We start from the raw sequence: 15,463 nt of genomic DNA, 5'->3' as shown, positions 1-15,463 counted from the left end.
CCCTCTTACACAGGGAACCGCGTGGCGGGGGTGAGTGGAAGCATGTCAGCTTCTGAGGAGAAAACAGCCCTCTGACTGCAGGGAACCGTGTGGCGGGGGCGAGTGGGGATACGGCAGTAGAGAAGCCCAGGGAGGGGTGGGCTGCACAGGCAGGGGGAGGATGGCCTTTCAGAACGGAAGGGTTGACTCTCAGGAGGCCCTGCAAGCATAGGGAAGGGTGTGGTCTCGGGTTTGGAGGGCAGTCTGTGAGGTGTGCGAGCATGCTGAGCACCTGAGGCTATTAATGCGGAAGACACTGTGGAACCAGAAGGGCACAGGTTAGAGTGACAGCGCTCACTCAGGCGACAGTGACAGCGTTTGAACTGAAGGCTGGGCTCATTCTCTAAGTGCACAGGCTCTTGGTGGGAAGGCACCGGAGAGCAAGGCATCTGCCACAGGCTGCTCCACAGATAGATAGCCTCCCGGAAACTCTTTTCAGTGCTGCAGAGTCTGGGACATGGTCCATTCTGGGACTCCTGGTGACTTTGAAATTGATGTTAAATACTCCACAGGGAGAGGTGAGCCCTGAAGGACTTCCGAGGCTATTCCTCACTGGAGCAGTTTCCTTCGTGAACATCTCTCTTTTTACATGTCTCATTTTAGAATAGGTAAGCTCTACTCTTGCTGGAGACTGAGACCTTCAGGTCACTCAAGAGGAATGAAACATGCAGATAACTTGGGTAGGAAGGACCACTGACCTCTCATGGGCTTCGAGTTCTGGATGTGGAAAGCCCTATCCTATTCATCTTACATGAAAGGCCACGGTCCCCTGTATGTCTTCAAACAATGATAAGCCATGTAACAACACAACAGAAGGTGTTCTGACCTGTAAGGAGTCTGTTGTGTGGCTGGTGGGCAGACCACTCTTGCCGTAGCCTTGTCCGTGGGCTGTGAGCAGGCGTCCGCACAGGTCCACTGCCGCCCTCCAGTTCCTGCAGCTCTGCGAGAAGAACAGGGACAGGTGGTGTCAACCGCACATACACTTTCTGACTTTGTGGGAGCAGTGCCATCCAGATCCTAGTAACCAGGGCAAAGGCAGCCGGCTAGCTGGTGCAGAGGCTGATGCCACTTGACAACATGACTTGTGTGACTTGGCAGTAAAAGGTACAAGAAGCAGGTGTCAGTCAAGACATTCAGATCACATTAAAACTGAACGAAACATACAACACGGGGAGGCCACTGGACAGCTCCCCTTAGTTCCTAATCTTTAAGACTGTTTTCCTCTGTAGCAGATACCTCTAGACTCTGATTTCTGTTGATGTACAATCAACAGTTCAATTTCTGTTAAATGTGTTAGATATATTTGTGTCTATTAGAGAATTACAGACTATAAAATATGGTGGTTTGTGTGTTCAGTACAGTTCTACTTCCTCAGTATGAATAGTCAGTGAAGTTGGACAGGCAGGCAGTGCATGGCAGGACTGCCCACCAACGTTGCCTTTCCCTTTTTTTTTTTGGTTTTTCGAGACAGGGTTTCTCTGTGGCTTTGGAGGCTGTCCTGGAACTAGCTCTTGTAGACCAGGCTGGTCTCGAACTCACAGAGATCCTCCTGCCTCTGTCTCCCAAGTGCTGGGATTAAAGGTGTGCGCCACCACTGCCCGGCTTATACTTTTCCTTTATGCTACCTCTGGTCGCAACTTGAAGCTTGGAAAGGCTGGCAACAAGGGCAAACAACTCATTTGTTTGGGTTCTTCTTCCCTGTACAGTAGCAGAGCGATGGGATATCAGGGACTAAAAGATGCTCCAGCCTAGTTTCTCAATGTGACTGGCACTAACTACACTGCAGATGTGGCAAAGTGGGGGATGACAGCACTGCTAGGCTCTCACAAAGGCATTCAGTGCCTTTCAAGGATGGCTGGGATGACCATGCGCATGCCCAGTGGCTCTCCAACACCAAGTCTGTGTGTGGTGAGGTGGGCGTACACGGTGGGTAACCAGACTTAACCTCGTATGCGCTGAGAAGAGGAAGGACAAGGAGGGAAGGGACAGGGGTCAGGCAGGACAAAGGGAGGAAGCCTTCAGGCAGTGAGTGGCAGAAGTGATGTCGTGAGGTAACCCCCCCCCCAAAATGGTGCTTGTGGAAGGGACTAGGACAGCCAGGTTCAGGCAGAGCCAACAGGAGCATGAAAAGGCCTTCTGGGCCTAATTCAAAGGGCCACAGGAAGTCCCCGAGGAGTTCAAAGTATGGAAGGAATTTGACCAGCCTTAAAAGACATATCAGAGTCTGTCACACGAACCCCTGCTGATACTCTCTGCACAGCTTGAAGGGTGAAAGCGGCAAGGAGGCAGAACTCCAGACCTTGTTCACGGAAAGCTCATGCGCAGACAATGGGTCTCACTGACAAACTGAACTCTGACCTGGGCAACTCATGAGTTTATTGTTTCACCTTGAGAGCATAGGTGGGGTTAGTTACAGGAGCCTGCATGATCTCAAAGTATCCTTGCCACCCTGGCATGGATGACGACTTCCCCATAACTGCACAGATGGGGTGACCTCTTCAGTAAACCTTCAACAGTCTACACGGTCTACCACCCGAAGGCCACGAGACCACATGCAATCAGGGCAGCAGCACACAGTTGCATACAGTTGCACACAGTTGCATACAGCTGCATACAGTTGGCTGGGAGAGGTGAATGCCAATGGTCCTCCCTGTGTCTCCCTTTCTCACAGGAGTCAACAGATAAGTCTGATATTGCCTGATATAGGGAGGTCTCCTGAGAGTAGCGGCAGCTGCTCTGATGAAGATGGTGCTTGGAGGGTAGGGTTGACGTAGCACACTTTGGCCAGTCCCGCTCCCTGAGGGAGACCCTTTTCCTTCCTCCCCCATCTTGGATGACAGTGTGTGTGTGCACACTGACTGAGGCTGCAGCTTCACGGTGGCCGGTGCTCTGTGCTGACCAGCCGTATGCCCTGACACGTTCCCTGACCGCCTCCGTGCTGCCTGCAGCTCAGTCCTGCTGCTCTTAGGGAGGCTGAGGATCATCACACTGAATGGAGGGACGCGTTTTTCCATCCACCCACCGAAGGGCACTGTGCCTGCCTCTAGCCCTTGGCAAACGTGAGTAAAGCTGTGTGGTTTCTGTGTAGATGTATTCAGTCCAGCTCTTGGACTGTATGGTGATAGTTCACTTAGCTCCACAGGAGTGGCCAGGATGCTTTCCAGAGAGGCAGTCAGCTTTGCATTCCCGTCATGCCGCTTCCTGGCCAGCTCCTGTAACATCAGTGCTCTAGGCAAGGCTACTCAATGGGATGTCGCAGTTCTCAGTAGATGGACAGACTTCTCAGCTGTCCCCTTCTCCTGCAGAGGTGACAGACCACACCAGCCCACCTATCAGGAAGCTTCACGTGCTAGCTGGAGGGTCAGAATACCCTTTGGTCCTTTGCCTCCTTCTGGTGACAAGGACACTGTTCGGCCAAGCTACCTAGACACTGGGTACTGATCCCAACAAGGGGAGTCCACGGTTTTCCTCAGAGCAGGTCACAGCCCTTACGTCAGAGAACCAGCAGTCAGCTGCTAGGGTGAACCTGGTGCTGTGTTCCTCTGCACTCTCCAAATCACAGGTCCCCAGTCTCCATGTGGGACCCATGCTCTGGTTGATAGTTTAGAGGTATCTTTAGATAATTTACGCAAACGCTCTCTCTAAATTCAGCAACGCGCACATCATGCAACAAATGCCTATGTATACTCACTTTGAATTACAAGTGTGAAAGTGTGAGAGGGAAAGATTTGTCAAGCGAGAGCCAGCTCTGATGTTTGGAGCAGACCCCAGGCCAACACAAGTGCCCGCTGCTCCCTTGCTATGCTCCTGCTCCGGCATGTTGGTCTTGCCTGGAGCAGCACCTGGTGTAAACACAGTTGGGAAGCCTTCCGTCACGAAGAGACCTGCCTTACAGACAGGTACGGCAGCCCAGTGAGCGGGACAGACAGGGACTCCCAAGGAAGACTGTGCCGGGAGTAAGGGGGACAGTGGGATGTGTGAGGGTAAGGGGCACAAAGGTTCATGAGGGTGGGCTGCAAAGGTTGGATGTGGCAGGGGTGAGCCACGGCAGCGATGGCTCCGCCCCCTCGCTACCCAGTGAAGCCTTTTTAATCAAGGCACTTCAGAACCGGAGCTCATAGGAGCTCTAAGTGCCTACTGAGTTTGCCACTTCTGTTTGCTTCCTGCGCCACAGAGGCCTTCAGCAGTCACCATGTTCTTTCCGACTGCTGAATGGTGGCCATGTAGGGTTAGACGAGCAGTAAGCAGAGGCCAGGCATGGGAGTGTGCTGAGAGGTGTGAGGATTTAGATCCAGCAGGTGCAAATTTAGCCAACTGCTGACGGACAGTGTTACAAAGCCACGTGTGGGCGTTTGCATGCCAGACTTCCCGCCCGGCACTGCCCGACATCTGCTCACAACACACCGGTGGGCACTGCTGTTAGAAGGAAAGCAGTGGAGACAGCTGTGCTGGGGGCTGTGTGTACGGAACATGCATGCAGACACCAGGCCACAGCACACGAGAGATCCCAATACCCACAGGGTTTGGTACTCCTGGGGTCCCTGAAAACAGTCGCCACCAAGTGATGACTGTTGTAGATACTGAGTCTCCTAACGCTTAAGTTTTATGATGCCACACTGTATGTTGCTATCTGCTCGACACATTAGAAAGGCAATTAGAATTTGTGTGTGGGCAAAAATATGTATATGAGAAAAACCCGTTTACATATTTTAAAAACAATTCTTATGTGGTAAAGGCCCCTATCTCATTTTATAACCACTCTGTATGGATATCCACCACAAATAAAGCATTTAAATGTGCAATAAAATTATTTGTAAGGAACTTGCAGATATGAAGTGCTCCATAAATGATTAAAAATAGTGGAATGTCTTTAAAAAAACCACGGAGCCTGCTGGGATTCCATACACTGAGTTGTCTTCTATATCTCAAACTAGGTCTGCTAATAAAAATGAAGCAAAACGCATCATCTTAATTGTTCATCTTTTAAGTAAGTGTAAATCTTCTAGAAGTGGCTTCTTTCCTGGGTGAGCAGACTGCAGCAGCATTAGAGTGTTACCGGTTCCTCCCAGAGTAACATTCCCACAGATGCCTGACTAAGATTCCCGTGGTAACTGCTGCAACTGATCTATACATGGCTGCCTGGAGCAGCAGCCTGACAGCCCTGTCACCTTCATTTCTCAGGGTTGTGGGGGGGTTTGGGGACAAGAAGTCTGTGGCAGAGGGTCAAGGGCCAGGATGGGGCTTGGAACACGAAAGGGCTCCTGGTAACGCAGGACCAATAGTTACTTGTGATCTGGATCATCTGGTCTGCGTCAGCCAGGCAAGTAGGCAAACGGGAAGGAGGGGTTTCCCTCAGACTGTTAGTAAACAAAGTCACCGAGGATGGCAGAGGAAACCACACAGTGAATGCTAGCTAGGGCGCAGCTCTAGCTCACTGCTTCCACGCTACGCCTCCCCAGGTCTCTATTTCCTCATGAGAGAATACGGAATTCTCATTTGACTCCAGTTTACTCTGTACTTCAAAGACATTTTCCAGCCCGGGAATAACTTCTTGTGACCGAGGGAGGGAGTCAACCGTGACCACAGCCCTCTCTGCTCACTAATCTGCCGTTAGATCCTTGGGGGACAGAGGAGTCACTGCCCTGCCATGGGTCCCTGAAGAGTGGGTGGGGGATGTTACAGGATGCACACCAAGCACCAGATCTCTCAGGACCTGTTAGCAAGGGGACAACTTGTAATAGGGGCTGGGAGAGCATGCGGGGAAGGTGCTAAGTCAGCTGGGTAGATAACCAACAGGAAAAAGTTCCACTGTGCCTGGCTTTCCTGGATTTCTGAGGCATGGTTACAGTGTCATCCATCAGTTTTCAAGTATGAATATGAACCAGCACCCTCTAGGCAAGCTAGTGTAATTTGCTTTTATTGTTCAATACTTCTTTTCAAATTTATCTGTAGTTATGAATGTGGCTGTGGCTCATTTATTGCAATCGCTCCAAAGTGTTTAATTGGCTGCATATAACATGATCTTCTTTTGTTACTTGCTCTTACAGGTCTTTTTTCTTTAAAGATTCATTCACTCACATATTTATTTAATGTGCACTGCTGTTTTGCCTGCATATATGTCTGTGTGAGGGTGTCAGATCCCCTGGAACTGGAGCTGCAGACAGTTTTGAGCTGCCATGTAGGTGCTGGGAATTGAACTTGGGTCTTTTAGAAGAGCAGCCAGTGCTCTTAACAGCTGATCCATTTCTCCAAACTGCTACTGCAAGTTTTAATAACATGTTTTAGCAACAACAAATGGGTAACAGATGTGCTTTTCTGTGTATTTTGTGTGTGCGCACATAGATGCACGTGCCTCTGTACATGTATGTAGAGGCCAGAGGAAGGAGCTGAGTATCTTCCTCTACTGCTCTCTGCGTTATTCCCTCGAGACATCGTTTCTTGCTTGACTGGAAGTTCCCCTTTTTGGTCATGCTGGCATCCTGGGACCCGTCTGTGTCTTCCTCTGTGCTATAATTACAGGCATCTACAACCTAGCTTTTATGTGTTGCTGGGGATTTGAACCTGAGCCTCATGCTTATACCAACATGCACTTTTATCCACTGAGATACCAGCTGCCAACCCTTGTAACTTCTTTCTTGTTGAGACAGCTTCTCACTGTGTAGCCTTGGCGGGCCCAAGCTTATTTTGTAGACCAGGTTGGGTGTGGACCCAGAGATCTGGGCCTGCATCTGACTCCTTAGTACTGGGGTTAAAGGTGTTCACCATCATACCTGGTTATAAGAGATAGCTTTGGAATGCCTTTCCATACCTGCACAAAGGAGTTTTTTTTTTCCTCACAGTTTTTATGGTTTCTTGCTTTTGCTTTGATACATGTCTGATGAGCAGCCCAGGCCTGGGTTGGAAACTTCCTCCTTCCACCTGGAGGGCTGGGTTTCTAGGCATTCTTTGCATTTTGCCTTGCCTCTTGTGAATCCTGTTTTTGTTGTCAATCACAATCCCTTATGCCTCCCCTCTCCTTTTTCTCTGGTGCTGAAGACAAACCTCGGGCCTTGTGCACACCAAGTGAGTACTCTGCCACTAAGCTACACCTCACCCTTTCTCCAGGAGTTGTTGGGTACTCTGGATCTCAGAGACAGAATCAGATGTACCCTAGGATGGCCCTCATCTTGCTATGCAGATTGCAGATGAGTCACCACATCTGGCTTCCCAAAGCCTAACATTGGAAGTGGGTCTGTGGGGTCAAAGATTACAGAACATCCATGTGCTAGCTGGTTTTATGTCAACTTGACATAGACTATGGCCATTTAGGAAGGGGGAACCTCAATTGAGAAAATGCTCCCACCAGACTGCCCTGTACAGGGTGAGTGACAGGGCATTTTCTTGGCTGATGATTAATGTGGATGGGCCTGGATCACTGTGGGTGGAGTCACCCCTGGGCTGGTGGTCCTGGTATCTATAAGAAAGCAGGCTGAGCACACCATGGGGAGCGAGCCAGTAAGCAGCTCCCCGTCATGGCCTGTGCATCAGCTCCTGCCTCCAGGCTCCTGCCCTGTTAAAGTTCCTGACTTGGTTTCCCTCAACCCAGGATATTTAAGCCAAATAATTCCTTTCCTCAAGTTGCTGTTGGTCATGGTGTTTCATCACAGCAATGGGAACCCTGACTAAGACACTCCACATCACTAACTGCTGTCAAGCTGTTCTGTGAGGCGGTGCTGCCGACCTCTGCCCAGCTGCTGGGTTGGGACATTCTGCCTCTGCTTGTGTTTTTCTGAGCCTTGCTGGAGTCGAGCTCTTCCCATAGTTACTGGCCACGCGGTATCTAGGAAGCTCTTCCTTCATGTCTTCTGTCTCTTTCCCCTTCAGCCTCTTTCTTTTCCTTCTTGGTTTGAGGAGTCTTTTTATATCTTCTGTCAGCTCCGGATACTCGGTTTTAGATTTACCCAAAGCAGTTGTCTTTTTCATTGTTCTTCCTCAATGTTTATTTATTTATTTATTTTTGGGTGCTGGCAGTGATATTGGAATTGAACCTCGATCATCCTAGATAATCCCTCCATCTCTAGCTACATAGCCAGTCCCAAGGATGCTACCATCTGCTGTTTGAAATAATTATTTTCTTAGTGATTTTTGCTATTCTCAGCATTTTCCACCTTCTTTTTCCCCTTTTATTTTCTTTCTTTCTTTCTTTCTTTCTTTCTTTCTTTCTTTCTTTCTTTCTTTTTTTTTTTTTTTTACGAGACAGGGTTTCTCTGTATTGTTTGGGAGGCTATAGGTCCAGCCCACTATTTTTTTTTAATCCCCTTCTATTTTCAATGTGAGATGTTGGTAAATAATTTTTTTTTAAATTAGTCTTTGAAGCCTGACACGCAAAACTTGGGACTTCAAGGAATCCTTTGGAAACTTCATCTCTACTGGGTAGGTCTTGCAGCACTCTGATGATGAAGTTAGTTTGGAATGAGAAAAATTTCTAAATTTAAATAAACACTACTTTTTAAAAACCAGGAAATAAGATAAGACTCTGAGAACTGAACGCAGGCATGCTCTGATCTCCAAAGCTAAGACAGATCATCTAGTGTGACGTACCCGAGTAACGAATGCTAAGTGCATGCATATCTCGTCTGCTTGCACTCAAAGGGTATCGTTCATTCTGCCCATGACACCACGACAGTGATTAAAACGTCCTTCTCTCCAGGCAGTGACATTCATTTATCTCTAAGTTACAATCTCAGAACACCCTGATGAGACTTAGGAAAATATATTCGGGAGCTCCTTCCTCTTTAAGATGGTAGGAATTCCTTTGGGACACAATTAAACACCGTGGTCTTTTTACAAATACACCCCTGTCCTGAAGATGCTTCCTGGTTGGGACCTGCAGTAAGATCTCCCATGACCTCAAGCACTTTCAATGTGTGTTTGGGGGGGTGCGGAAATACAAGTGTTTATTAACACCAGGAAGAACCACAGATGGTGGGAACACAGAAGGCAGATGGAGTACAATCAGTACAGGGCGTGTGTGACTTCAGAGATTTACCGGGAAATGAAGTCATGCTGAAGTGTAGCCTGTCCGTCATCTATAGAGGGAGTGGGAACATCTGCCCCTAACTTGGGAAGGTCTGCTCAGTTCACCAGCTCACATGGGCCACAGAGGTGTTTGCTGACAATCTCACCAACAATTCAAGAGAAGCAGACGCTTGGAGAAGTTGTCTCTGACTGCTTAAAAACCCAGCATCTTGCTTGTTTCCCTGACAGAATCTTATCTTCTTAACGTCTTGCTATGGAGCCCAGACTGGTCTCAAACATGTAATCTTGTTGGAATTACAGGTACATGTTGACATGCTGAGCTACACAAAGCTTTTAATCACTGGAATAGTTGGAGAATCATTTCAGTGAGAGAACCAATGGGACATCAGATTCACATTTGCTGAAAATTAAACCCTAATTGTTATGTATATAACACACTGTAGCATGTGAGCCACTGACCTTCCTGAGAAGACACTGGTAGTGTCGTGAGAGACGCCGAGAGGAACGGCGGTTCTGGGGGTCACACTGCTGCTACTGGCAGACCCAGGCTTCCGCTGACAAACGTCTGCCACAGTGACAGCTGCCTGTTTCCGTTACACGACAAGGTCTCTGTTGGGGTTCTGTACTCTTCCGGGTTATCGAGTAAAGACTGTGTTTCTGGCGACCCCAGGACTGTTCTAGAAAGGGCAGTGTATAGAGGAGGGAGGTGTGGAGAGTTTGGTCTCTCAGACTGTGGAGCAGCTGGGACTCCTGATGGTGACTGGACCCTGGGAACTGCTATTCAAGCTCTGAACAAGCGGCTGTCTGTGGAAGGTGCAGGCGGTGAGACTGAGGAAACAGAAACCAACCTTCACTACTGCAGCATCAGGAAAGCTGGGCTATCCTGTCAGGGCTGAAGATGCTGAGACAGAGCCCCCTCAGGTCAGTGAGTCTGGGGTGTGAAGCTTTAAAAATCATAGTACCAAGCCTCTAAATCTGAGTACACCGAATAAGTGATCACGAAGAGAGTTAGCAACTTATGCTATCTTTTTTCAGAGCCAAAAGACCGATGTGAAGCTGAAGAAACATAGCATGGAATTTGTTTCAAGTTCATCAGAAACAGACATACAGATGCACAGACAGATAGATGGACACCCACACAGATAGATGGGCACACCACACACCCACACCCACACCCACGCCTACCTACCACCCAGGACTCCTGACACAGCCCAGTTCTCATAGCTATTCTGTAAAGCGTCAACCCCAGTTCACGGCTGGTGGTTCAGAAATAGTATGCCACGTGACAGGGAGTAATCAACAATCCAAGTCCATCATGAAGCATGGTCTTCAGGGGCTCTGCAGAAGAGGAAGACCTGCGCGCCATGGGGACACCTAGGACATGTGTGTGTCCCCTCACCCCCTTTTTTGTGTGTGGGGGGAAGGTTTATTTGAACTCATACTTTCAAATTACAGTCTATCGCAGTGAGAAAGGCAGGGAGGTTGGGGCGACTCTGTCCTTTGTGGTGAGGCCCCTCGCTTATTTTGTGGATTAGGAAGTAGTAAGTTTGAAAAGACAAAACAACTCCCAAATCTCAAAACTACACTTTATGAGACAAGGTCTCATGTTGCCGGGGCTAGCCTTGACCCCACTGCGTAGCTCAGGATGACCTTGAACTATGGTTTTCTTGCACCGCCTTCCGCAGTGCTGGTACCACACTGTGTGCCACAACACCTCCTGCAGGTTTCCAAATTTTTTTAAAAAAGAAAAGTCCATACACTTCCCTCTTTAGCCCCAGAAAGGGACAGAAGTGAGACGTTTGCGTCTTTGGGTCTACACAAAGACAGGACATGGTGGAAACCCTCTGCTCCAGAGCAAGTGAACCCCTGTGCTCTCACAGCTTCGGAATCATCGGTGTCCTGTGGCTTTTACTGGATTACTAATTTCATCTATTATGTCGAGGATTCATAGGGACGGGAGAACAACAAGAATAAGGATTACTTAGGTAGGATAGTCTAGATAGTTTCTACATTTTGGGCATCTATTGTACCTGTGAACAGAAAGTCCAAGAAGCCAGTAGTTGCTCAGTCAAGCAAGGCTGAGTGTCTCACCTGGTCATAGTAATAGAAGAGTAACTAAAATATTTTGCCTGAAAAATCAGTGGAATAAAGCAGGAAACCGCCTCTCACTCAAAGTTTAAAAGTGAATGAATTCTTTAGACTGTTCATCATAGTTAGGAGAGTGAAGGAACAGGCGGAGCATGGGCTTCACCTCTCATTTCTGAAGCCAAACATCATTTTCCAGATCCCTTCCATACGGCACGCCCACTGACCACTTGGACCTGGGCATCGTGCAGCAGCAACACCAGAGTTCATGAATGAGGCAGGGGCAGGCGATGCTGTCTGAGTCTGAGAGGAGGCTACCATTTGAGAATACTCCATTGCAGGAGGTGGCCTGAGGATTCCTATAGAAGATACGAGCGATCAACTCCCCCTCGCAGTGCGGAAGAACAAACAGCGCTGTGAAGCTATCCCTCAAGCCAGGAAGGAATTCACTGCAGAGAACTCCGTCCGCGTAGAGCTGACAGTGCAGGGCTAGCAGATCAGAGAGACCTGTTCATAGAACAGGGTGACGTTTGGCAGTGTTTGGGAATTCACCCGTTAAACAGTAAACCCGGACCATAAAGGCAAGGTGACACTGCCTGTTGTCATAGAGAGTGAGGATCATTCAAGCCTGGGAAATTGGGGCCAGTCTGGGCGACACAGTGTGTCTCAAAAAACAGAAACGAACAGACAAGCCAAAGAAAACAAACTATCTGCATTTGTTCTAGCTAATGGGCGTCTCTGCTGTCTGCAGCCCTTTGATAACTTAAAGGGACCAAGTGAACTCCAAACGAGCAGCATGGTAAGGGAGTGTTCTTTGCTGCCCGGGGCTAACACGGCACCAGGCAACATTTTCTGTGCAACAGCTTCTGGTGCTGCATTCAGGGCAATTCACTTGTGGGGGAGGGAGAGACTGTAGGGACGCCAGACCTTATCAGGAAGGACGTGCTGAAGTCAGTGTGCTACTTACGATGAGCTGCTTCAGCCCGACGAAAGACTGTTCCACTGAGCTGGCTGTTAAGACTTGTCTCCTGGCTGCAACCTTCTCACCGAGGAAGCGCAGCATCAAGTCCTTAACGGCATCTCCCTGGAAGAGGGAGGGAAAGAGGCGTGGAGATGCTGAAATGCTCAAGGGCCCTGCACTGGCAAGCTGCAACCAGACGGAAGCAGAGCCACGACTTCTAGAAGATTCCTCATCTCACAGCTATTCTTCATTTTGAGAAGTAGCAAATCACCACCAGATCAGGCTTTTAGCAGAGACCACGGTCCTGCCAGGACAAGGGCTTTCATTGCTGCATGGGTTCAGGACAGGCCCCCGTGAGGTAACACACTGTAGACAGGGCCTGTGGTCACGCGGAGAAGCACTGTGTGGAAGACTGAACAGGGATGTGCCGAGTCCCACCAGTTCCTCGGGCTTACTAGGATGCCTTGGATGTGTGCGGGTGAAACTACTGGCATGTGCTAGTGGCCCCTTCTAATGATAAGGTCATAGCCAAGGTGAACAGGGCTCTGTCCCAGCCTTGTACCCAGGACTCTGGGCTTGTTGGAGTTAGAGGATAGACACACTGTAAGACTATTTCTGCACTGGGGCAGTTTTTGTCTCCCAACTTGATTATTCTTCTGGTTATGCCCACCCAGAGGCACGGTGGAGGACATGAGGCATAACTTCAAGCATTTTACTTCCTTTAAAAGGGAAGTCACATAAAACCGGGGGGGGGAGGGAGGAGGAGAAGGTTTGTCTGAGCTGCCTGGGGAGGCGGAAGCCTGGAGGGTTACAGACCCAGAGTCACGGCATCTCCAGGTCTTCAGTTATCCACCAGCCCACTCTGGATCTGACCTAATCTCCCACTATCACGCAAAACCTTTGAAATGCGCTCTTTTATAAAGACTTATTTTTAGTTTGTGTGTGTCTGTGTCTGTCTGTCTGTCTGTCTGTCTGTCTGTCTGTCTGGGGGTGGGTGGAGGGTATGTGAACTTGAGTGCCATGCCTGCAGAATCCAGAAGACGGTACTGGTTGGAGTTATAGACGGTTGCGAGCTGCCTGATGTGACAGCTGGGAACTGAACTCCAGTCCTCTGAAACTGCAAACACTACCAACCCCTGAGCTCTCTCTCTGACCTTAGGATGCATTCTCCCTTTATTTGCTTTCTTTCAAAATTTAATGGCACCCTGCCTAGGAGGCTAGAGTGATAGCTGCTGCCTGCAATACACATTTCTAGAAAGAGGTGACATGGAGTGCGATGTGGGCATAAGAACATTCCATACCATACCTGGATGTTATCAAACTTGAGCCCGGGCATGGTGAGGTTCTCCTTGTCTATGAACACAGTGCCATATTGCTGGGTCGCCACCTTCATCAGGACCTCTCTGGTCTCTTGGCTGGGAAGCCAGGCATCATTCCTCCGGTCCATCTCGCTCATGCTCAGGGCGGTGGCGAAGGGGTCATCACTCCCGGCAAACACAGCTTGGATCTGTGAGAACGGCTTCGGAGACGCAGGGACGTCCAGAGGTGCCGGGGAGACACCTAATTCCGATCGTCCCGCCCTTGTAGAGTAGGACGGGCTGGTGGTATCTGGTGACTTTTCTCCCACAGGGGCAGCGAGTGAAGACAGCTTTTCTGGAACCGGGGAACCTGCATTGGGATTACTGACTGAGATGAAGGTGGACGTTGTGAAGGAATCAAAGAAGTCAGAGGCCAAGGAATTGGAGCTCACTGTGTCTCCAAAAAATGTACTGAGGCTGGGGCTGGGCTGCACCATCGGGGGAGGGGTCTTGGCTGACGTCTCACTGGTGCTGCTGAAACTCGGAGACTTCACCATCTGCGACTCGAAGCCGTCCTGCAGAAACAAGTGTGGCTGGGAGGGTGCAGGGGTGGCCTGGCTGAAGATGGTGCAGATGGGTACAGGCTCGTCTTTGGAGGAGGACTGACTGGACGACACTTCTGAGGTCCGTCCTTCTGGGTGAGCTTGGCCATCCCCGGGCCCCGCGTCCTCTGAGCCAGTGTTCTCCAGCACGGACATGCCTGCCACATCCTCCTGCGTCGAGTCTTCTTTGAGAGATGCTCGGCTGTCAGGTGTCATGTCTGAAACGTCTCTGGGCGTGTCGTCTCCGTCGGGTTCGCTGCCATTGCTCAGGGTGTCCGCTGATTCCTTGTCCGTGGCACCTGGCAGCCTGCCATCAGCGGCACCTCCTGGCGGCTCGGCAACGTCCTGCAGGCAGCCGAGGTCCCCCACCTCACCCTCGCTGTTGTTGGGAGAGTCGGAGATGAGCACGCTCTCCATCATGTGCTCGTTGAGCTTGTCTACAAAGCTGTGAGAGTCTTCGGACGAGGGCTCGTTCTCTTCAGACCCAAACTCGTCTCCACCAAGATCGATGGTCTCCTCGTGATACAGCAGCTGGCCCTCCTCCGCAGACACCGCCGCAGGGGTATTTTCAGGCCCTGCCTGGGCTGGAGCAGATGCCTCACTCAAGCTCTCTTCGCCATCCTTAGCCTTTTCCATGTTGCCTAAAAACAGAGACGGCCACAAATCACATCACTGTTTACTCCAAGTATCGGTGAGTAACTTGTTTTTTTTTTTTTCCTGAGTAAGGATCTCACATAAACTGTGCGAACATGAACTCACACCCTCTGCAGTTCTGAGATGAGAGGCTGTGCTCCATCTATCTCGTTTCTCAGTGTGTCACAGGTTTTAAAGGTTCCACATCTAAATGGTACAAGATTAGAAATTTCTCTTTCTCTAGTTTATTTACTTATTTTTAATTGTGATAAAACACACACACAATTTAGTGCTCACCATTTTTAAGTGTGCAGTTCAGCAATGTTCAGCGCATTCTCACTGTTCTCCAATGTGATCATCTTGCAACTCGAACACTCTATACCCATCCAATCCACTTCCCCGCCCTACCCACACACGGACAATCACTGTGATATATACTGTTACCAGTGAACAAGTACTGCCTGCCCTTATTGGGAAGCTGGGTCCCTTCTTGTCCCCCTATCTCAGGCCCAACCATGTCTATCTTATGGTGTCCTCCACGGGCCCTTTTCTAGGTACAGGCTGAGAACAGCAACACATCTTGATAGTAAAAAGACGCTCTTGCGAACAGCTGGAAGGTAACCATTGGCAACAGATACTCATCCTTGGAGAGCCATCTCCGCTCTGTCCAGGACCCTCAGTCCAGAACTCCAGCAGGACTGCTGCCTCCCTGGAGGACTCTGCAGGGTGCTCCCTCTCAGTCGGACCACTTTGGACTTCGGTTGGATGTTGTGAGCTCCGACTGGTTGAGGTTTCGCTGTGTACACCTTGCTTCTGTCTGCTGTGTG

At 49.6% G+C, this 15,463-nt stretch overlaps 1 protein-coding gene across 1 annotated transcript in view; it reads right to left on the bottom strand.

Annotated features, from left to right (window-relative positions):
- The window catches only part of Trappc12 (trafficking protein particle complex subunit 12), a 43,540-nt gene that overhangs the window by 26,642 nt on the left and 1,435 nt on the right, over window positions 1-15,463 (bottom strand). Inside the window, exons 2-4 of the mRNA XM_005082022.4 lie at window positions 13,410-14,644; window positions 12,110-12,226; window positions 866-979 (exon numbers count right to left, since the gene is read on the bottom strand). Of these exons, the coding sequence (XP_005082079.1) occupies window positions 866-979; window positions 12,110-12,226; window positions 13,410-14,639 (1,461 nt within the window). The 5' untranslated portion in view covers window positions 14,640-14,644. The remainder of the gene's footprint in view (window positions 1-865; window positions 980-12,109; window positions 12,227-13,409; window positions 14,645-15,463) is intronic.

Source organism: Mesocricetus auratus, unplaced genomic scaffold, assembly GCF_017639785.1.
Source record: "Mesocricetus auratus isolate SY011 unplaced genomic scaffold, BCM_Maur_2.0 Super-Scaffold_100024, whole genome shotgun sequence".
Taxonomy (NCBI): domain Eukaryota; kingdom Metazoa; phylum Chordata; class Mammalia; order Rodentia; family Cricetidae; genus Mesocricetus; species Mesocricetus auratus.
Note: the sequence above shows the minus strand (reverse complement) of the source record. Positions and strands in the feature narration are given on the sequence as shown.